Source organism: Sciurus carolinensis, chromosome 5, assembly GCF_902686445.1.
Source record: "Sciurus carolinensis chromosome 5, mSciCar1.2, whole genome shotgun sequence".
NCBI classification, from domain to species: Eukaryota; Metazoa; Chordata; class Mammalia; order Rodentia; family Sciuridae; genus Sciurus; species Sciurus carolinensis.
In genome coordinates, this window is record NC_062217.1 from 106557895 (window position 1) to 106582878 (window position 24984).

The window sequence follows — 24984 nt, forward strand, 5'->3', positions numbered from 1 at the left end:
ACAGCTTTTAGTTTCTTTATCCATAAAATGTGAAGAATAATGCCTAAGAAATAACATTTTAAGATGTGTATATCTTTGGGATATATATATGTATATATAGTATATATGGAGTTATGTCCAAGTACAGTGTTACTAATAATCTAAATTTTGATCATATTAATCAAAAGGTTTAATATTTTTCAAAATATCATGATGTTTTTCCATAAATAAGGAAATTTATCATGTAACCATTTTAGATTTATTTATTTAGACAGATAATCATAAGATTCTAACTTCCTTAACCAAATAATACACTAATCATTTTTCACTTAGAAATCTTAAGGTCTATCCAGTTTTTTAAATCTTATTTTTTTTTTAATTTTCCAGCTCTCCTTTATTGTTTCTATATCGCTTTTGAATCAAACTTGCAAAACCTCTTCCTCAAATGAAATCCAAACATGTACAATATGCACTCTCCTCATCCTTGTTATTGAATAGGCGGTATCAGTATCTAGCTCTCGGTTTCTCTCTTCTACTTTCACTTCTTACGTTTTAATAACCTCAATGTTCAACAGATAACACATCTAGCAAATCATCTTTAAATCTGAGGTATCACTTCAATTCCATAGTAATTGTAATCTTGTGTCTCATGTTGAAATTGTTTGTAGGGGAATGTGCCATCTCTGGAAGTTTAAACATCAAGCTATAAAGTTGTGACCCCAAATTCCACCATCATGTTCCATTCAGCCTTCTTTATTATCAGTACAATTTCATTCCCACAAACTCCCTCTTTGTATCCATTGCATGAAAGTTCATGTCCCTTTCTGCTCCATCCGGTAAGTTATAGCTGGTTACACGATTCTCATAACTTTATCCTTCAACAAAACCAGGGCATTTCTTCTCTTGGATCAGTGTAATCATCAATGTATTCTTGGTGACTGAAGAGTGCATAAAGTAACTAATCAGGCAGACTACTAGTGTTATTATAAGTCAACCAACTCTGAGGTCATCTGTGTCTTTCTTCTATTTAGAAAATATTTGCTATATATGTGGTCTCTCTCTCTCTCTCTCTCTGTCCCTCAATTAAAATTCACTCTTCCCTTTTTTTGGTACTGAGGGTTGAACCCAGAGGCACTTTACTGAGTCACATCCCAATCCTTTTTATTATTTTTTTTAATTTTAATACAAGACTATGCTGAGTTGATGACTGGCCTTAAACTTGGGATCTTCCTGCCTCAGGAAGTAGTCACTGTGATTACAGACTTGCACCACCACAGTTGGCCCTTTAATTTACATATTCTTTCAGTCTCCTCTGGAGATGAGGAAGTTTTAATTTACATAAAAATTGAGGATATTAAGTGTGAGATTTCTTGAATTCTGATCACTTAACTAAAAAAACCTACATCTGTACTTACTCTCACTTCTTTCTTCAAATCCCAAAGAACTGACACTCCTCTCCCCATTGAAGTCACTTAGACCTTGATCTGAGACACTCCCAGGTCTTCTGATGTGAAGCTCTATTTATCTTTGTCCTTTTAACCTTTTATTCTGAAGACTATAAAACACATTATACCTTTCTCATTAAAACAAAATGAAACTCTTCTTTTACTGTATACACACTTATGATGATATCCCTACAAATTTCATACCTATTTTTACCAGTTCAGTTTCTCAGAAAAATCTCTCTATAATCACTATATCCAATTCCTTACCCCACAGTCATTCCTTCAATGCAGCCAACCTCTGCCTCTCCCATCTACTGAAGGCAGTCATTGAATCTGGGTTTGTCTCAGATCAACCAGTCTGGTGCTATTTTACATTATTTGTATAGCATTGCTGCTGCTGCTTCTGTCTGTTAACATTTATTGAAAATTTAATTTGCCAAGTATCATGTAAAAACTGTACATGCATTATATCATTATCTATTGCATCCTTTCCTTTGAGTAAGTTCTGTTGTTACTATTTTACAGGTGGAGGCACAGAAAGATTAGTAAATTGCTCATAATCACACAGACGGCTTATAGCTTCATGGGGTAGGTCTCGCTGTAAACTGTCATACTTGTCATACTAAATACCAGGAATAGAATTCCACTGAAAATAGCATCAAATGCTTAATAACCTATTCTAAGAATTCTTCCTAGATTCAATAAAGAGATGATAAGAAAAAGTAAATATGCAGATCAAAAACTAAGTGCTGTAGATTAAGTGCTCATGTTCCCCAAATTCATAATCCCAATGTGATGACATTTAGTGATTTAGAGTTTGGTATTTAGTATACTAGGGCAGAGTTGACATGAATGGTATTAGTGGCCTTATAATCAGGTCCCATGGAGTTCCTTACCCACTTTTTCCAGGCAATGATAAAACAGAAAGACAACCCTATGAACCAGGAAGCAAACCCTCATCAGGCTCTGAATCTGTTGACACCTTAATCTTGAACTTCACTGCCTAAGGAGCCATGAGAGATTAACTCATCTTATCTATAAACTACTCAGCCTATGATATTCTGTTACAGCAACCAGCAAGGAGAAGTGAATGCAGGAATGCAGTAATCTTAATATTGATGGTGGCTTTTACTTACATGGGTATTCTGTGAATTGGATGAACTAGAAGTTGAATGTATCTAGGCTTGAGTAGCTCAGAGAATAGGCTGCAAGGTCCATGGTGTACTCTTAGAAATGAATAAGATTCCCTACCCAGAAAACTAAATTCTCAATGTAAGGGGAGAAAGAGAAATTCATCTCTTTTCTAAGCTACTGCTGTTACCACCACAAAACTATTGCAAAGAGAATCATTTGGCTTAAATTTTCACATGGTATACAGTGAGAACAAAATTTCCTTGAGATTTCACTATTTGAGTTTATTGCCTTTAATCATATACTATAAATGTATCTAACCAAAGAAGAAATCATACTATTCTGAGTTTGTAAAGTTCAAAGATTCTGCATACTACCTTCTTTAGTCAGTTTTTTCATTGCTGTGACCCAAAGACATGATGATAACTATTTTAGCGGAAGACAAGTTTATCTGGGGCTCATGATTTCAGAGGCCTTAGTCTACAGATGGCCAACTCCATTGCTCTGGACCAGAGCATGAGATAGAACATTATGGTGAAAGAGTGAGGTGGAAGAAAATGGATCAGGACATGGCCACCAGGAAGCAGAGAGAAAGACTGTTCTCACCAAGGACAAATTATATACCTAAAGGTACACCTCCAATAATCTATCTTTTCTAGACATAACCTATCTGCCTTCAGTTAATCCCTACCAGAGGATTAATTCACTGATTAAGTTAAGGTTCTCAAATCCCAATCATTGCAGCTCTAAACTTCCTTGCATTGTCTCACACATGAGCTTTTGTAGGATGCCTCATATCTACACAATAGCACCACCTGAATGAATGAACAAACCTCACTCGAAATTTAAGAAAAGTGACCTATGACTGACAATGGTCCAGCCACTGACAGTATAAGTACTATAAAAATAAACATGCAAATTATGAAGTAACCTAAGTTTAATGTTTCAATAAATAATAAACATCTTTAAAATAAAGAATGGAAATAGTTGAGAAGCTAGAAGTATCTTTTAGAAATTAAAAAGAAGATATTTTGAGTTAAAAATTCAGAAATGGGATTATTAGCAGATTAGGGAGAGCTGACTAAGGAATTAGTGAACTGAATGATAGGGCAAAGAAATTATTCAGAGACCCAAAGATGTGAAAACTCCTTTAATATATTTTAGATATGAAATTGAAGTAAGTTTGGCAAATATCTGATAAGAATGTCAAAAAAAGAGAGGAGAGAACAGAACAGAATTTTCCAGAACTAGATTAAAGACAGCTATCTGCAGATTTAAGAATGCTAACAACTTTAAGACAGAGCAAATAAGTCTCACCTAGAAACTATACAACATGTAGAAAGTAAAAAACATCCTATACCACACCCCAGTCCCAAAGTGAAGTTTTCAAGGGTCTTAGAAGTAGATTGACAGGTTTTCTTTTCAACAGCAACATTTATGGAAGATGATATGAAATAAATATCTTCAACCTGAAGAGGGGAAAATAACTATGAATTTAGAATTCTAGACTTAATGAAAATGACTTTAAAGAACAAGGATAAAATGAACACTTTTTCACACATTCATTCAGAGTTTGCCATGAAAAGAATTGCATGGAAAGGAAAGGTCTAAATTGTGTATTTGAAATGAAAGGAATGTGATTCCAGATGGAAGAGTTAAGATTTAGAAAAAAGTGTAAACAAAGAAGTGGTAAATCTTTGCAAGCATGGCACTATAGCACAATAATTATACTGTTGTGTGTGATCAAAAAAAATCATTCAAATGCAATAATAGGTAAATGGAAAAGGAAGTAACTGGAGTTAAATGTTCTAACACCCTTTAAGATATTTAGGATGACAAGGACATTGGCATTATTAGGTACAAATGTATATGTTAAAATTTCTAAAGTAGCCCTTATTTACTGGGAAGTATAGAGTCCTGAACCATACAAGGGACACATGGAGTAAGAAAAAAATGCAAAAGACTATTTTAATGAGGAGTGAAAAAGAGAACTAGAAAAAATGATAAAAGAAAATCAAAACAAAATGATAGAGCATAAAATCTATTATGTCTATAATTACAAAAAAATGTACTGATCCTCCCCTTGAAAACCAGGCTAAATATACTAGATAGTCTATGCTCTACAGTAAAATATTATCCCTAAAAGAAGCAAAGTAATTGGATAAATAAAACTAAATTTATTTATATTTTAATTTAGAATTAATTGATTTTAAGGGAAAATTTTACCTTTCTGACTTTCACAGAAGAAAAAAGTTGCCTAAAATGTCATCAGTGAAAAAACTTACACATGAATAAAGCAAACAGCTATATATTTAAAAAATGTTATAAACCATTATGACTAGAAACATAATTGCTTCATTAAAATTGGGGAAAATTCATAGAGATAGTCTAATAAAGGCATAAATAAATAAACATCATAAGTGTCTTCCATCATTTTTTAGGTAGGAATAAAGGAGCATTTAACAAGTTTGGCTAACTTAGTGCTTAAAAATCAAAACTGACTCATCAGGGAAACCAGATGAATCAAATTTACCTAAGAATCAATGCCACTTTATTTATTATATCAGTTTCTTTATAATAAAAATTAATTCTGTATTCATGGCATACTCATTAATATCTGGGAGAGGTGACCCCAAAATAGTTGATTCACTAACTTCTATAAGTTTCCCTGGGTGAACAAAATCAGGAAACTTATGTCTAGAGTTGTTTAAAAAGAATAAAAGTCAAAAGTAAATATTACAATTATACTTGGTATAATTATATTTTTAAATTAAAGCTTATATACAGGCAACCACTTATGAATTGCTAAGACCTCATCTGGAAATTTTAATGCACACAGGTGCCCAACATTAAGAAGAAATCACCAAATAATTACCTCTATCATACAGAGGAGTAGGTGAGACCATTAATTTTCTAACAACCTAAGTAACTGTTCTCCTCTGTTGCCTAAATTAATACTATGGATGCAGAAATATTAGTGAAATAATTAGCAATGTCCTAAAACTTCCAAGCCCATTAAAGCCCAATAATGTTAACTTTAGCTTCTCAATTAGACCCATTTTAAAAGCACTGAAGGTTCACTTTTCTTCAGATAGAGTGAAAGTGTTTTAGAATGTAGGGGCAGAAGTGGTCAGACCTCACACTCCCACCAACTAATGTCTGTACATCAAGCTGTGTTTGCAAAGGGCAAAAAGAATAGAGCTCTTTGGCTTTTAAGAACTACTTTAGTTTTACACTAATTTTCTAAAACTACAAAGATACTTTCATTTTAAAACTTTCAAGAATAATATGCCCAGTCTATAATAAAATATGAATAAGGAAATATCAAGTAGATTTATCTATTTATAAGGCTACTCAAGATTTCTGCTTAAGAGAAGAAATTAAATAAGAAAACTCAGTGTTTGATTTTGCATAAGAATGTCAGAAAGGTTATTCCCATCAGATGTCCATAATCCTTAATTTCAGTATATCCATTTACTATTTGTAGAGTTAAGTAAAAGTCTAGTATAATTCTTAGGTATTCTAAAAGGTAAAATACAACTCAGAGTAGAAATAATAATAACAATGTAATAAATTTATGCACAATTAGAATTATAGATCCTTACAGGGCTACTTATTAATAGAGTTTATTAAAATTTAATTTAAATGATGATGCTAAAAAATCACAGGACAACATCTGTTTGAAGATTAAAGACACTGAGCTGAGGAACAGCAAATTTTTTTTAATATGTATATATATATATATATATATATATGTAATGTATATACACACACACACACTGCAATAGTCTATATTGTATAAGCTTGACAATCTCAAATAAGTAAGACTTGCATTAAATTCAAGTGGGGTGTGAGGTCTGACCACGTCTGTCCCTACATTTTAAAGTTTTCCTTTCCTTGTACAATATTTTTGGAAACTGAGTATTATTAGCTAATAAATGATGGTTTTGTTGTTTTCCTCATTATGGCTAATATGAGGACTAATCGTAAATTCCTCCAAGATATTTTCCACTGTACTCTAAAATCACTTGTTCTAATTTTTCATCCATATCAAAAATGAAATAAATTGTGCTGCATTCAATGAATGCATTAACAAAATAAAACACATGTTAAGTCTTCTGTGAGAGAAGAAACTAATTTGAATGTAAAATTTTAATTACAAAATGTCTGTTTTATTGACAGCTTTGCTGTCCTTCAACTATATAAGAAAGCTGTACCATTTGCAATAAATCCATAGTTATACATATGTTTCTGCATTCAAAACAAATTAAATGATATCATCATTATTTTCAACTCCCTGGCTTGTTCCATAGTTACACTAAGTTCAGTCAATTCAAATCAAATTCAGTTTCTCTCCCATTTGCAATGTCCTCTTATGACTACCATAATTGGTTCTCTTTCTGTGTTTTCTTTACATAGAAAGGGGATCACCCTCTCAGGATTAAACCGAACTAAAAATCTCAGCATTCTTTTATGTTTAACCCCAGTCCAATATCTAATATCTAGCATTCTAACCCTATAGTATCTCTCAGTTCTGTTACTTTCTGGCAACTTTACACTGTCCAATTCTAGCTCCTCCTGTGTTTCACTTTTTATCCTAGCAATAGCTTAAAAAATTGAATGTTCCAACCTTCCAGAAAATGAATGCTAAGACAATCTCATGCCAGTTTACTATTTCAAATTCTTGCCCTACATTTACTGTACACATATTTTCTGAAACCTAAATTTATTATTTTTTTTTCTAACAATTTATGTTCTTTTAAGTTTCCAATTCTTTCAATGCAGTTTCTTCTACCTTTAATGAAATATCCCTTGTCTATTAAGTCAAAAGATATTTGCTCCTGGACATATATGGAGTAAGCACAGACACACAAAGAAATTATATACAGTGTTGAATAAAGCAATAAACACTCAGCTCAAATAAGAACTTGAAGGTTTTCCTGAAGGCTTACATGTTTCTAGTGGTATATTTTAAGTACATTTTTTTTTAACTACAGCATTCGACATAACATTTTATCATTATATGTCTTTATTATACAAAAGATTTGGTTTTTTTCATGTTTTTGACTGTAGTACCATGTCCAGTAAGTGGTTAAATATTATTTGACTTAAATATCTGTAGAAGAAAATCAGTGTTTTAAATATCAATATTGAGAAGTGACAGATGTGAGCTCATTTCTATGAATTAACCACCGAACCACATTCCTGGCCCTTTTTCATATTCTATTTAGAGACAGGGTTTTGTTGAGTTGCTTAGGGCCTGGCTAAGTTTCTGAGGCTGACTTCACCTCAGACTCCCCAACAGTTGGGATTATAGGCATGTGCCACTGCTCAGAGCTAGACAGCTTACCTTTCGATGTTCATATCTGATAACTCTATTTTGTCAAATTATTGGACATTCATAACTTTTTTAATCATCAGAAAAAATAAGCACTGAAATATTTATGTTCTTAAGCATAACATTTATAAAATGTGGATAATAGATCACTTTTTTCCTAGGTAAAATGCTAAATATATACTTCTTAAAGATATGCAACATTTTTATGTGAATCGTATTCATAAAATATACTGGAAACTAAGCAGAAAATATGTAAGAGGAAAATTACAGGGATATGATCAAGAGTGAGTTTAAAATAATGTGATTGCAACCATGATCACGGGCTGCAGGAATTTATCTGAAAACTATTAAATCTAAAGCAACTTACTATAAATCAGAGTAGTTAATGTTAAAATTAAATATTTGTATCCCCACTTGCTGGCTTGTAAGAAATATGGTTACTTCATGTGAACTGTCAATGGAATTTTAACTAAATATTAGTATATTTTAGCAAAATTACTTGAATAGTTATGGTTTCCCTCCATTTTCCTTTTTAATTATACCTAAATCATGTACATCTAATTCATCTTGTTCTACATTACTTGTAAAGAAGAAAAATTGTAAATTTTTAAATCACCAACACTATTTTACAATGTATCTAATATGTAGTCTTTTATTATTTCTTGTTAAATTGAGAAATACCAGAAAAAGCAATGAGCTAGGGTATATTATACACTATACAATTTTATCAATGTACAGACATTGTTAACATATTGATATTTGGCTTTTTATACATGCTAGATGCATATACATAAACATAGCATGCACACGTGCCTAAGTGTTCTTTTTGTAATCCAGAATCAGACATCTGGAACACTTTGTGACCTACTATTTGGTCACTAACAAACAGTTAAGAATTTCATTTCAATTCTTTTCTGAGTCAACCATCATATAACAGAAAGTATAGTACAAAAATATTACAATCAAGAAAATTATTTTTAAAAACTATAACTTTTTGCATATGGCATTTTATTTATTTTTTTATTTTTTAAATCTTTTAGTTGTTGTTAAGGACACTTGTGTGGAGGGTTGCTTTTCCAATAGGTCTTATTGATGGGGACCCTCTCATACACAGGAAATCCTGACCCAGCAACGACCTCTGTGAATGGTTTAGCCCCAAGTTCCTTTCAAAAACATGTTGCATGAAGTCCAAAAGGGATATATTTTTCAATGGGTATATAAATGCAAACAGTTAAAACCAACCCAGAGAATGCCAAAATTACTATAGATTGGAAGATAATTTCTATATTACATTAATAATAAAATGGGTACTTTTTAAAAAGTTTCAATGTTTTGATTTGAATCAAAAGTAGCATTGGCCCATCATTACCCTATGTACATGTTTGATTACATGAATGGTGTAATCTACATCATGTACAACCACAGAAATTAAAAGTTGTACATGATTTCTGTATGATGAATAAATATACAGTCTTTAAAAATAAAAATAAATAATTTTTTTTTTTTAAAGTAGCATTGGCCAACCGGTTTTCAAACTAATTGTCTGTCCAACCTGCTCTAATCCAAACAGTTCGTTAGTCTAATCTTCAGTGCCTGGCACTGACAACAACTGAGATGACTGAATGTAGGTTGAGCATCAATGCTGAAAAGCAGTTAGGGACAGAAGATTCTATTTGAGGAAGATCTGGGAAAAATAAGAAATAATCTGAGAGTATACTCAGTGGCTTCCACTGGTCTAAATGCTTTTAAATAGGATATCTTTTTAACTCTGGTTGATACAATAAAAGCCATTCCTCATGATGTCATTTCTGAACCATGACAGATTCAGTTAGTGACCTCAAACTGCTGGTGAGCAAAACATATAATTCTGACTCCAGGGCTCATGCATGGTTTGTCAATAAACTAACTGTATTGAAGAAAGTGTGTGTGGTGGGCTAAAGATTATTACCAAGTTTCTTGTTTCAGAACAGGAAGACATTTGCATTGAATTAATAGATTTCATTAAAATCTGCAATTAATATTGCCCAATTCCTACTACCATATAGCTTTATCAAATTCCAGGAGGAATTAAAACAAATATATTCATCTATACATCTTTTTTTTAAGCTCAAAACAGAACACAAACACTGGCAGAAAATGGAGTTGCTTATATTCCTATAAGAAATGCTGCTACATTGAATGGCATTTTAAAAGAAAATTCAGTGTTTCACTTGCATTTAGTGCTATCAGTCCCTTATCAATATGAGATGCATATTTTTCACTGTGTTCTTTTTCTTTTCTCATTGGATATACCTCATTTTCATGATTATTATTTATATGCTCAGGGTGTTCCAGAAAAGATTATGTCATACCACAACTCATTAATGCCAGAGAAAGGACTATTCATTTCTCTATTTTTAATGGATAATTCACTTTATAATCATGAAAGACTATTTTCTGTTGTTCAGAACTTTCTATTAATACTTTCACTTTATGGCAGTTTGCACCATATCTACATATGAGGGAAGATTTAAGAGATCTCTATAATCATTCCTAAACTGATGGATTTTTCTAGTCTAGGATTATTTTTATATGAATTTAGCTCCTTCCTCTTTTTAAAAATCTATTTAACCAATTTGCATGTCTTTTCAATTTTTTATTTTAAAGAACTTTAACATCTTCTTCCACTTATCAGACATACATTAATTACTAAAAAATAATCTGACTCAATTTTATTTTATTCTATGGTATGATGTGAACAAAATAAAAAATCTCCAATGTGCCCTTATTTTAAACATTCTTTTAAAAACTGTTCTCTAGATAAGTTAATAAAAATTCTACCTGAAGATAGAAAGTTTTCCCAGTTATTCTGTTCAATTTTTTTCAGAATTTCACACAATACATATTTTCTAATATAAAGTTTACATCAAAATACTTTCTTTGATATTGGTTACAGCATGTCTTGGGGTCTATGCACTTGGGTAGTATTGAAGTGTTTCAAATACTATAAAACTTATTGACTTTCAACTTTTTCTAGATTACTGGGGTCCTAAAAGACCAGGCATGTTTAGAGGGAAAAAAAAAAAAAAACCCTGGGAATAAAATGATACACTATAAAATATAGAAATATGTTTACCAAAACTAGTGCAGCCATCATATAAAATTTCAGTATCTATTTGATGGAAATCCCTAGTTTAGATTTTATTATTATTGTTCATTAGACTGAGTTTTTGTGAATGCACACATTTTTTTGCCCACTTGAAAACATTGTAAAAGACATGCAATTTTTAGCTGTATAGTGACTAATGAACTAACAAATGCAAATTTTATTATCCTTATGTATAAAATATCACCTCAAGACTGATGAATTTCACTACATAAAATAATTAGAATTACTAGGGAAAATCATTATTTCTTATAATTTATTTGGAAATACATTTTCTACAGAACACATTTTAAGAAACTTTTTATTATATATATTAATAGACAATTCAAATTAAGATATATTTAGAGAAGTATGAATGAAAACTGTTAAAGCTCAATTTTCTAATTTTTGCTAAAATTGGTGTTATAAAGATCTCCTCTGCTGGGTCAGTACAACACGGAGTTAAATGGAGGTTCAGAAAAATTCTGAGATTTTTAAAAGGGAGAACCAAGTGTTGATATTCCTGACAAATCTGTGTGAAATAATGGAGGATATGGTTCTTGAAACATAAGCTAGGAGAACACACAATTGTCATTGCACTGTAACATAAAAACTCCTAAGAAAAACTCAAGCTTAACTCAAAAAATAACATCCCTCACCCTTACCCTGGATTGTTATACATTTAATCATCTGAACCATATGCAGACATTGAATAAATTTCTAGTCGTACCACTGTGCACTCAGACTTGGAAATAGACAAACCACTAAATGATTTGACTATTCACTGGATAAACTACTTTCGCTTCACATATCATGTTCAGTGACTGAGGAGTCATAAAAGGTTTTCAAACTTTCCACTTTTTAGGAGTTTTCCAGTTATAAGAGCTACTCTTCTTCTACTTTTAATTATCCAAACTTTCTTCATTTTTTAGACAAGGAAAGACTGGGAAAATTAGTTTTATTTCTATTTGAAAGAAAGAAAACAAAGACCATTCTGAATTAAACTACTTTCAAACCAACTTGCACAAATCAAATTTCTGTTAAGTGAATGATGATTTTTTGTTTCCCTTCTGTGGACAATAAAATGACTTACTTGTGTAGAGAGCAGTGAGGGAGAAATAAAGAGTAAAAGATACATGCAGAATTATTTTATTTTATACTCAATTTTTGTCCACAAAAATAGACATGCTGTCCTCTTGCATTAAAAGCAACATAGCTATAATGTTTTATTTGTTCAGGAAAAATGTTGTCATGAGAAACTGTTGATAGGCTTTCATGGTTCTCAACTTGTACACATGCAAAACACAGACTTAAAATGCATGGACTAGTGATATTTAAGTCACATAGGAGGAATAAATTAAAGTGATCTGTAGTACAACATAATACTAACAAGAACAATATAATATGTTCTTTAAAAATTAATAAAAGAATACTGTGTAGAAACAGAATAGATTTTAATGATTAACTGTTTGCATATACCTCACAGTATACCAAAAGAGAAGTGAGGTACTTCTAAAAATAATAAGATTTAACACTACAGAAATAGAGAGAAAGATGATAGAAAATAAAAGAAGAATGTGTGATGAAAACCAAAGAGAAATTTAGTATGCCGCCATTGATATTGCACTCATCTTCTAAAGTTGTAAAGATGTATCAATTATTTTTCTCTGAGATTTCAGTAGACAAACTATGATACGATCTGTGAACATGTTTTATTCAGCTTTTTCAATACTGTGGCTTAAAGACCTAATCAGAACAATCATAGAGGAGGAAAAGTTTATTTAGGAGCTCATGGTTTCAGAGATCTCAGTCCATAGTCAGCTGGTCCTATTCCTCAGGGCTCGAGCTTAGACAGAACACCATGGGAGAAGAGTGTGGTGGAGGGAAGCAGCCCACATGATGATCAGAAAGCAGAGAGAGAGGGATATCCATTTGCCAAATACAAATATATACCCCAAAGCCATGCACCCAGTCTTACCTCCTCCTGCCATACCCTAAATGCCTTCAATTGCCACTCAGTTAATCCCATCAGGTTAATTCACTGACTAGGTTAAGGCCCTCTTAACCCAATTATTTATCCTCTAAACCTTCTTGCATAGTCTCTCATGTGATATTTTGTGGGATACCTCACATCCAAACCATAATGTTGCCCTGGATCCCAAAAGTTCATGACCACCTCACAATGCAAAATACATTTAGTTCATTTCCAAGAGTCCCCACAGACTCAACAGTTCAAGGATTGCCCAAAAGTTCAAGTCCAAAGTCTTCTCTGATATAAAAATAAACAACTATTTACAAGTATCCAATATTATAAAGGTAGCAAATAAACATTTCAATTCACAAAAATAAGGGCCTAGAAAGAAGGGAACTGCTATGGTTTGAATGTAAGGGGTCCCCCAAAAGTTCACGTGTAAAACAATGCAAGAAGGGTTAGAGGAGAAATAATTGGGTTATGAGAGCCTTAATAAAATCAGTGAATTAATCACCTGATGCAATTGATTAACTGAAGGAACTTAAGGTGTGGCTGGAGGAGGTGGGTGATTGGGGGCATGGCTTTGGGTATATATTTGTATTTGGTAAGTGGAGATCTCTCTCTCTCTCTCTCTGTCCTCTCTCTCTCTCTCTCTCTCTCTCTCCCTGCTTTCTGATCATCATGTGAGCTGCTTCCCTCCACTATACTTTTCTTCACCACTCGAGCCCCAAGGAATGGTGCCAGTCATCTATGAACTGGGACTTCTGAAACCATGAGTCCCTAAATAAACTTTTCCTCCTCTATGATTGTTCTGCTCAGGTCTTTAAGTCACAGTATCGAAAAAGCTGAGTAAAACAGACCATAAAACAAAAATAAGCCAGTTGTTAAGGTAAAATCATTTTCTTAACATTTGCTTTTTGCCAGTGGAGTTCAATAAATGGAAAACTATTATAAAAGTATAACGTTCAAAAAATATTAGCAAGTCTATATTCCTAATTTTAATAAGAAGTGAACTATCAGGAAGGTCAAGGGCAATGTTATTCTTAGTGCTATAATTTTGCTCTAAAATGTTTTATGTAAAGTGTGTTTTGCTAACTTAAAAATCAGTAATTTACCAAAAGGAGTGGGTATAAGTAAAAATGAATGAACAAATACAAATCATAAACAAACATCAGTTGGAAATGTTGGACATGCTATAGAATGTGTGTAGGAGAAACATAACATCTACTTAAATGAAATTTGAATTCTTGTAGGGAAAACAGGCACACAGATAAATGATAACAAAATAATGTGTTTAACTGCTACACAAGACACAGTAATTCAGTCACAGGGTAATAGTCAAGAAAGCAATGCACCATCAGGTACCTATATACATTCAGTTTGTTTAAAGCACAAACCATAAGCGGTCAGATGCTATGCCAAAATGTGAAGGAATACAAGCATAAGATCTCCTTAGGAAACACCTCTCTCTCTTGAAACAATGGGAGGAGTTTGAATACTTCTTTGTTTCCTCACACTTGACAAAGAAGAATTTTAATAAGCATTGGGTGAGACCTTTACTTCAGGACTGCACTATTTATATGTGTTGTGCATAACTAGGGAGACAATTAGAAATTGTTGTAAAACAACCCACCAGCTTACAGTGACATGATCCACAAGTACTGAGAAACACATGGTGATGAAGATTTCCGAATTAAGTGATATAGACTGTTGGACCTCTAAAATGTAACTCTCAAATGTAATGGTTGTCCTGGGGCACTTGGTATTTTAATGATAAATAACATATAAACAAACAAACAATTAGAAGTAACTGAAGACTTTACTGGATACCTGGTTCTCAAGCAGTGTTAGTGAGAAACATCTGCAGTCCATGTGGTGGAATATAATGCCTCAGAGAGATGTAGGAGCAGATATAGAAAAGAATCCAAGTGATTGGCTGCAGATCCTGGCTTCTCTACTGACCAGCTATACAGTTTAGGAATGTTACTTACTGCTCCTGTGATGCAGTGATCTCATCTGTAAGTCGCATGGAAGCTACATGGGGGAACACACACTAACCCTCAGGAAGGTACAGGGGATGCTCTCCATCAGACCCAGGTGAACAGGAACAGAATTGGAGACCAGGAGCCCTCAGAAGTTCACCCCTCTGTCTAGATAGAGTATACTGCCATCTGCATTGCCAGCCTTGAACTTCTCTATACCTTCTGCCACTAAGATCTGTATCCTCTGATCATCAACTTGACTTTTTTCTATCAACAGCATCATTCTGCTAAAATTCCTCACCATCATTTTCTGCTTATTTAGAAAATAAAATAAACAATTTGAGTGTGAGAACTCTGTGTTTGCTTGTTGCCTTTTCAAAATCCTTTCTTTCACTCCATAAATTCCTTAAGTCTGACATCTTTAATAATTCAGAGATGCAATGTTCAAGATCATTTTGGTTTGAGTAGACATGAAATCAACATTGTAATTCATTCTTTTCTGACACTGTGTTTTTCATATTTGCAACTTGTAAACAGAGGGATTCTTTCTACACTTCTAGAGCATATCTTCATACTTGAGATATTTTTATTAATCTTGATGATACTTAACCTTTCCCAGTATTTGTGTAATAGGAGGCTATTGCTGAGGTTAAAACAGCATGCACTAAATGTAAAAAATTATTTATTTGAAAGATATTTTTTATAATCAAATCTATACTTTTATCTGTTATGGTTTAGGTATGAGGTGTCTCTCCAAAGCTCATGTTTAAGACATTGCAAGATTGTGAAATGATTGGGTTATGAGAACCTTAACATAATCAGTGCATTAATCCACTTGAATGGATTAACTGAATGGTAACTCTATGCAAGTAGGTTGTGGTTAGAGGAGATGGGTCCCTGGGGGCATGTCTTTGGGATGCATATTTTATCCCTGGTGAGCAGAACTCTCTCTACTCTCTGCTTTCTTATTGCCCTGTCCTGAGCTGCTTTCCTCCTTTTGCTGTGCTATTCTGCCTCACCTTCAGTTCACAACAGAGGAGCTGGTCATCTATAGATGGAGACCTTTGAAACTGTGAGCCACAAATCAACTTTTACTTCTCTATCACTGTTCTTGTCAGGTCTTTGGGGCACAGTGGTGAGAAAGCTGACAAAACATTATCTTAATAGAGGGTTTCATAATTCACAAAGCTTACCTTAATTTAAAAATCAATTAGTAGGCTTGCTAATTACCTCTTAAGTTTCCGAAGAAAATTAACACATCCTGTTATTATGTGCCAAGATTCTCTAACTTCCCCTAGGAAGCAATATAATGTATAAGTTACAAGAAAAGGGCTTGAACTAAGGTGGATCTAATTTTGAATTCTGACATGACTGTAAAGTGGTTGAGTGATATTAGACAATTTATTCAACTTTACTTTTCTTCTTTTTTTTCCCCAAATGATACAATAAGGAATAATTGCACCTCACTCCTAAGGTAGACTCTTTGATTTATTTTAATTTGTTTTATTTCAATGAATTTTAGTTTATTTATTGTTTGCTTTATGTTTCTTATTTATTTAAATGAATTTTCTGACTAAAATAGGTAAATAGTTTTTCAAAGCTATTAGAAAAATAATCATGGAAAATAAATGACAGTTGTTACTAAATACAGAATACTCATCCATTATTATGAGTAAACAAAAGTTAATGTTCAAAGCCCAAGCCTAATCATCCCTGTCACACAGAAAATGATGAGTGATATATTCATGACTTCTCCACCTTGCTTTTAATGACTGTGCAGTTGCATTTTTGAAGTTTTTTTCCATATCTAGATGTTGTTTTTTTGAAGTGTATTTTTAAAATACATGCTGCAACTATTTGTCTTTCGCTTATTGCTTCTCTTTAAGTCATTTATGGTGTCATTGTCCTACTAGACAGCTATTCCAATGTAACCAAATTTATCATTTTTTGTTAGTGTAGGACATTTCACATAATGCTATTTGGTTTCAGCCCTGCCCCAGAGAGGAGGAATCAGAATTTTCAGGGATCCTTTTGAACATATAGGGTCCTGTAGAACCTGATATGTGTTATCTGCCAGCTCAGAAGGGACAGTAGACCTCCACAATGAGCATCACTGGCAACTCCTGCATCTGGCACTGATACCACTGAGGGTGTATGTTGATATAAAATGTTCAACAACAGTAACAGAATCAGGAGAAATAAGTTGACTTATACAAATCTTTACTTCTGCATCTTAATATAAGTTTCATATTCATACCAACTGAAAGGAAATGGATTCTAATTAAGAATAACAGTTTAGAAAAGAATCATTTTCATATTCTATCAATAAAGGTGATATATCCTGTCCTGGGGATATCTTTTTAACTGTAGAAAAATATACATAACACAACTTACCATTTTAGTCATTTAAGTGTATAGTTCTGTGTCATTAAGCATATTCTCATTTTGCAAACATCACTACCATTCAAGTACAGAACTTTTTCATCTTTACAAACTGTGATCCTGTAGCTATTGGACAGTAGATCCTTATTTTCTCCCCTTCCTTCCTTTTATGCCCTGGCAACCTCCACTGTATTTTCTGATTCTATGAATCTTACTACTATAGGAACCTCATATAAGTGGAATCTTATATTTGTCCTCTGTATCTAGGCTACTTGACCTAGCATAATGACTTCAACGTTTATCCACCATATACCATGTGTCATATTTACTTCCTTTGGGACTGAATAATATTTAGTTGTATGTATAGACTACATATTGCTATTTATTCATCCATAGATGGACAAAAGAATTAGTCTTTGTGTGTGTGTGTGTGTGTGCTGCTGGAGATTAATACAGGGACTTAGTGCTGTCATGCAAGCACTTTACCACTGAGTTATATCCCAGACCACAGATTATAGCTTTTTGAATAATGTTGTTATGAATGTGGGTATACAAATGCCTGTTTTAGTCCTTGTTTTCTATTATTCTAGCTCTTTGCTAAGGGTTGTACTTTTAACTGACATGGAAATCCTGAATTAAAGACTGAAGATTTAAACCATAGTAAATGTCGACCTTTCTGGATCGGTCCTTTTGTTCTGTGCTCTTTTAACACAAAGAATAACTTGAACATGACATGAGCATTCAAATGGTTGAGCCAAAAACTGAGACTTCATGTTGGTATAAAGTATCTTTGTCTGAAAACTCCAGGAGACCTCCCTTATTGTTCAATAGTTGCTCAAAAATGAGTTGTATCTCCATGCCCATGTTCATGTTTTACAAGGATAACAGAACATACATGAAAACTTGCTCAAACTAGCCAATTTTCCAAATAGGTTTCACCTCCCCTGAAATGTATGACTCCCCAAGGATAATAGATGAAGAAAATTTGGATTTCTGTTAAAGAAGAAGGGGAAACAGTCAACTGTCTGCCATACTTACGAACATAAAACTCAGGATACTTCATCTAAATTATCCTGATGTAACCAATATTCTAAAACTTACCTAAATTCCAGGTGAAGATTCTTTTTTCTTTCACTGTGATCCTGAACTAAGTTACATGAGGTATTTTACCCATTCAGATTTAATTATTGTATATATATATATATTTTTTTTTTTTCTTTCCTTACTGTTTTTGGGGAAGGGCTCTTATTTACTAGAATGTTAACTCTGCAAACTGTTTTGTTTGTCTTTGTATTTTTAGCATACAGTAGGCATACTGCACATTTTCTTTAAAAAAAAAAAAAAAAACTTCTAATAAGTCCTTTACCGTATTGAATTTGTCTCTTGAAAACAGATGTGCTACTTTATTTTACTGTCACTTATATTAGATAATTGATTTAAATGTGTTACCTTTCCTATAGCCTTTTTTGAAAAGATGTCCTAAAACCACTATCAATATTCTAAGTTAGTATAGCTTTCTTCATTGATATTTCAAAGCCTCACCTAAATGTGTCATTCCTATTCTATGCAATATTTCCTCTTCCTTTTCTTACACATGGCATATTTTTTTAAATTTAACTTATATCATTTAGAATTTTATGGTAGGCTAAAAAATTAGCTTTCATTCATGGTGGATGAAATCTAATATTACTGTAATATTTCAAAGCAAGTGGTATAAAAAAGGCTCTTTCACAATCCTGGACTACTTCCACATTTTGAAATCATTTCTCCTTCAAGAACCACAACATAGCTGGCCTTGATTCCATGCTATTTTCAATAATATATTTTACCTAAGTATGAATTAGGAGAACTGCTCAACTCACATTCACCCTGATTAAATTCTGGAAAAGATTCAGACTTTGAGCTGAAAGGGAGCAATTGAAAATGATATTGATCACAAAAAATTGTTTACTCCCACTACCACCTAAATCCCTTGCTTCCTGTCACTATTCCACAAGCCTGTTCTGCACCTAGCTGCTTCTATTTTGGTTCACTGATTCCTCTGTGAGGCCTGTCCTCCTCACATAAGCTTCACTTTGAGAAAATTTAACCTCCCTTCAGAGCCTGTCGTACTTTCAAGAAAACGTTTGTGTCATTTTGGGGTTGAACTGTTTCCTTCCTTAGAATCCACAGTGCAATCTGTGCTCTCCTAACAGAATTATTTCATGACATACCTGCATCATTGGTAAGCTCTCTCTTGCCAGTCAATCCTGTCCCTGTTTATCAAGTCACTATAAATTCATGTGTTCTCTGCAGGGCAGACTCACCATCACACATTTCTCATGAAGTTCTTTACATACCCTCTCTTATGACTCAGTTTCCCACCTCTCACCTTTAGTACTTTTCTCAGGACGCTTACAAGTTCATAGTCCATTAATAGTTAACCTTTCTCTTTATATTTTCCACTTTTTGATTCCTTCCTGTCTCTGCACTCCTTCTTTGGAAAATGCACTGGGGTCTCTGGGATAGTGGCTCCCATACTTCTTGTAATGCAGAGCTTTCATCTGTCTCTCAGTTGTTGCTTATACCACATTCATCTGTCTCCTTTGCTACCTCATCCCAATTCCTCTGAAGCAGATGCCATCATATTGTAGCACTGCTATGATTTGGCTATGGTTTATTTATTAAAATTTTATGAGCTGCAAGCCTGGTTCCCATGTATCTGTCTAGAACGTGCTGGATCCTTAAGAGATGGGGCCTATTGTAAGGTGATTTGATCATGAGGGTACCATTCTCAGAAAGGATTTGTTTGATTTTGGTTTTGAAGGAATGGGTCAGGTCTCCTGGAACTGGATTAGTTCTCATTAGAATGTTAAACTTGCCTGGCTGTTTCTTTTTCTGCTCTTTAGCATACATGTGTCATGCTGTAAGGTAATCAAAAGGCCCTTATCACAGGCTGAATAGATGGAGCCAACCAATCTTAGACTTTCAGTTACATAAACCTCTTTTCATTATAAGAGTATCCATTCTCAGGTATGTTGTTATAGAATCGCAAAATGCACTAACATAATCACCCAGTAAATTTTCTTGCTACAGCCATCTCCAGAAAAATTCAATGGAATATTTTAGCCCTTCAATTATTGTTTTATTTTTCTCCACCACAGTATTTTCCCATTAGAAAAGTTGATGTGAAAATACACAAGAACCTTTTAATCACAATAACGTTTGACAGTTGAGTACTCTTTTTTTATCATTCTTTTTCTTTACATGGTTCATGCATCTTGCATTTTCCTAGTATACCTGCTACCTCAGGGGAGCAATTTCTTCTCTTTCTGATTTTGAGTGTCAAAGTTCCAGGGTTTAGGTTTTGGATTTTTATGTTAAACAGCCTTCCAGATGATTTCATCTTAGTCCACAATTTCTCTCTTAACTGTAGGTCAGTAACAGCAACTTTCTTGCCAAAATCTTTTATTATTATTAAATTATTAAATTTTTTAATCATATTAAAAAAGTAAACATAAAGTCTTCACAAATTAACTCAATCCCTGTCATTACAATGCCTGGGGGAAGGACAAGGACCTCTTTAGAACAAAAACTGAGGCATTCTTGAATTTTCCTAAAGCACTACATAGAATCTGTTAGTAAATCCTTTCTATTCTCCTTTTGACTTCCTTCTCAACATCTGCACAGACCACCCTCATGGTTAAAGCCAAGATAACACTTTGGAGTAGTAGTGCATTAGGCTCAACTTTTACTCCTGTCTCAAAGTACTGTGTTTGTTACAAACTTCCAACCTCAAGGTATCAGGAATAATCCCCTTTATATTGAATTAAGACATACCATTTGGTCCAAATTATTCAAAGACTTTCTTTACAGCACAGAAAAGAAATTCCATAGTCCAGCCCCAGGGTACATGTCTCATCTCCACCCAGCATTTCTTAGTCTTATTGGTCTCTTAAGCCCCTTCTAGATTTAGGGGCTTTACATTGGAATACTCAGAATGTTCCTTCCCTCAGATTTAATAAATCTTGTTATTTTCCTTTATTCACATCAGCATTTAAGTTTTTCCCCTCACACAGCTCTTTTTAAACTTTCTAATTGAAAACACCATTCTCAAATTTTGTTCTTGTCATAGAATGTATCACTACATGACTTTATATTAAATAGCTACTGATTGCACCAAACTATTTATATCCTACACAATTTATTTGCATCGCTAGGGTGGGAACTTTCATTCTTTGTTTAATTTTTTTAAATTCTTCTAAATCTAATCTCTAGAGCTGTGTTTAACACACTATAAGCATTCAAAAATATTTGTTAGCAAAATGATCGAACTGAATCGATTTAACTGGTAATTGGAATAAAACATAAAATAAGATAAAAATTGGCTACTGAGGGCTGTTATTCCAATTTATAAGTTGTGAATAAAGTGATGGACAAATATGTGGAACACTTTTCATAAAAACAGGTGATACAGATCAGGTACCAGTATTTGGCATTGTAGAAGAACAAGCACAGTACATGTCTTATTTGCTTTATTGACATTTCTTTTTCTTTTTGAGTGTGTTTGATAGGTGATAAACTAATACTTGTAAAAAGAGCTCTATCCAGGGAGTTCCTATTAGTAGTGAAAGAAAACCAGAAACAAATACACAAAATCTAGGGATATTTGGATTTTGTATAGACTGTATTTATAGTTATGGAAATGACTATTAAAATACTTTCAAAAAATGTAACTGAAAATAAAAAATGAATAGCCTTTAAATTCTTTCCCCAATAAAGTGCAATATTTTAACATACATTTGTTAGTCATGAAACTATTGCAACTATTTGTATTGCCAAACTTTTAAAATATTCTTAAACATTTTGATAAAATTAGGGAAATATTAAATATCATCAACTTTAGTCTCAAATATATTTAAAACTTCTAAGTAGGTTAGGAAAAATTTTGAAATATGAAGGATTTTTGAAAATTTTCAATTAAGTATTATCATTAGTAGTGTTATTTTCTGCATTAATTTAGTCAACATTAAAATTTCAAAAAAGTATTATAGAACAAAATTATTAAACCTTTAAAAATATTATTTCTTCAAGTGGAAATCAGTGATTTTGTATTTTCCACTTGAAATTACATTGTGAGTATCTGAAGTTATCCTGAATTAAACCTAAAAAAGGCATAAAAACATAGTAAGAAAACAAACTTTTTAAAGTTCTTTATTATAAAACATAATTTTCTCACTTATTAGTAAAAATAAAAATGAAGTTGTTTCTATAGTCAGCTCATATAAATAATCTGTGTCTTAGTTTGAATAATTAAGCTCGTATATTTGCAAACTTCAGGCTTTTGTTTATACAATTTGAGTAAGTACACAATTAATGCAAACCGCATGGATACTGTTCATCTGCAGAACCTGGACCCTTTGCTTTCATTTCAGTGCTGTGTCTTAGTATATTTTTTCATACCTTCACTCTGAGCACAGAAGCAAACATTCTTGCATCCTCAGATACCCCTCCAATATAGAATCTTTTCTGAAACACTGGGGGATGATCATTTTCATCCTGAATCTCAATGTATACTTTAGCTGTATTGCCTGGAAGACAAGAAAGAAAACATTTTTTATTAATGTTTATTCATTAGAAAACAAATGCATGGGGATAAACACTTATCATACTTAAAAGTTTTTCCTACATGAATACCTAATTCGTCAAATCCAGAGGACACCAGTAATAATACTTTTGGTATAATAATGTAAAATTGCCACTATTTCTTTTGATATAATGTCTTTATTTTAATTGATTAATAAACACTAAAGTACCATGCACTAAAGTACTGTATACTTCTATTTTTTTGTTTGTTCTTGTACTGGGGATTGAACCCAAGGACACTTACTAAGTCACATATCCAGCATTTTAAAATTTATTTATTTTAAAATTTTGCAACAGGGTATCCCTAAGTTGGTAAGGGTCTTGTTAACCTTCTGAAGGTGACCTTGAACTTGCCATTCTCCTGCCTCAGACTAGGAGTCGCTAGGATTACAGAGGTGCAACTCGTACCTGGCCTACTAATTTTAACAAAAGGACTCAATGGTTCGAGTTCACAAACAATTCACATACATTACCAATTACATTAAAGTGGCAGAAATACATAGGCTCCTTCTGAAATAATAGACATGTCCATAAATCATGTATACTATATATTATTCTTATGAAAATAGCAATGATACTCTCCTACTTTAAAACTACAATGTAATATTTTTATTTTTATTTTAAAAGTTGGAAATTGTTGAGTGAATTGCTTGTTTCTACAAAAGGGAAAATAAATTTTATTATGTATTAGGGATTCTTTGTTTTAGTAGTATTCACTCAAAAAATGTAGCTGAAGAGATAATTATCATGTGATTCATGAACAGTCCATTTTGTCATTTAAATCATATAAAGTATACCATAAAGAACACATTCATCCTCAAATGTTAGAAACATCCCCACATTATTCCTTTAGTGAGAAATTGGAATTGGTCACTAGTTCAAGAGTGATGTTTCTGATACAAAAACAATGTCCAAACCAGATAAAATGGAAAATAAATGGTTAAGAATTCTGCAAAAGTAGATTAAAATAAGAATTCCAACATGCTGCCTAAGAAAACTTATCCGATGTATTTTAATTATGATCAAGTATATGGCAGTTGATCTACAAAGTATTTATTAGAAAAACCTTATTTTAATATTTTATCCTGTAATGAATGCCCTCTCTCAACTTTCAGTAATGAATACCAGTTAGTAGCACAGCAGTACATAATAGGTATATAGATGTCTGTTTGATTGACCAAATTAATGAGGAACCTGTCCTGTCTTATTAACTAAAGGAAAGGAAGTTAGGAAGAAAGAAAGAGGTTTTTTTCCCTTTCTTTCTTCCTTTTTTTTTTTTTTTTTTTTTTGACTTAAGACAAACCCTACACTTTTACCCATAGCTCGTTGATACTATTGCATTACCCTCTGCTTCATTCCTTCTCATAATTCTTGAACTGAAAGAACTAGAACACAGAGGGAAAATGTGCTAAGTCAATAGAGATGGGGACCAAAAGGGAAATAAGGTTTATGGCTGATTATGCTTCTCTGTTCTTCAGTGCAAGGGTCCTGACTGGCACTTAAGTTAGCCACCATCAATCATAGTTTATCAAAAAAAAAAAAAAAATTCCATTTTTATCTTAGCAGTGTACCATTTTTAACACTAGAATCAAAGGAGGCAACAGGTCTACATTTAATATGTAAAGAAAAGGGAGAGATCCAAGATGGCAGACTAGAGGGAGGCTGCGTTCCTTGTCGCTCTGTAACTCCGGTTTCAAGCAGAGGATATCTGTTTCTCGGCAAGGCAGTTTTTGCTGCTTATCGATCCCCTGGTGTTTACCCCATTTGTCTGCTGTGATGACCTGCAGTCTGCCAGCATACCAACGCCTTTTTTGAGTGCAGATTGCTCACTGTCAGGCATCTATCATCCGCCATTTGCCTGCCTCTCGCCTGTCCATCGCCTGCCTTACACCTATCCATCACCCAACGCACGAGATTCATCTCCCGATAGTCAGAAAACAGTCAGCGAACTGATCGCTGACCGCCAGTGGAGCACCAACTGCCTGCTGTCGCCTGGAAGTTCACTG

General features: G+C 33.1%; 1 protein-coding gene across 1 annotated transcript in view; it reads right to left on the minus strand.

The window, feature by feature from the left end:
* Pcdh15 (protocadherin related 15) overlaps positions 1–24984 on the minus strand; it is a 942952-nt gene that overhangs the window by 64402 nt on the left and 853566 nt on the right. Inside the window, 1 exon segment of the mRNA XM_047552806.1 lies at positions 22796–22923. Within this exon segment, the coding sequence (XP_047408762.1) occupies positions 22796–22923 (128 nt within the window).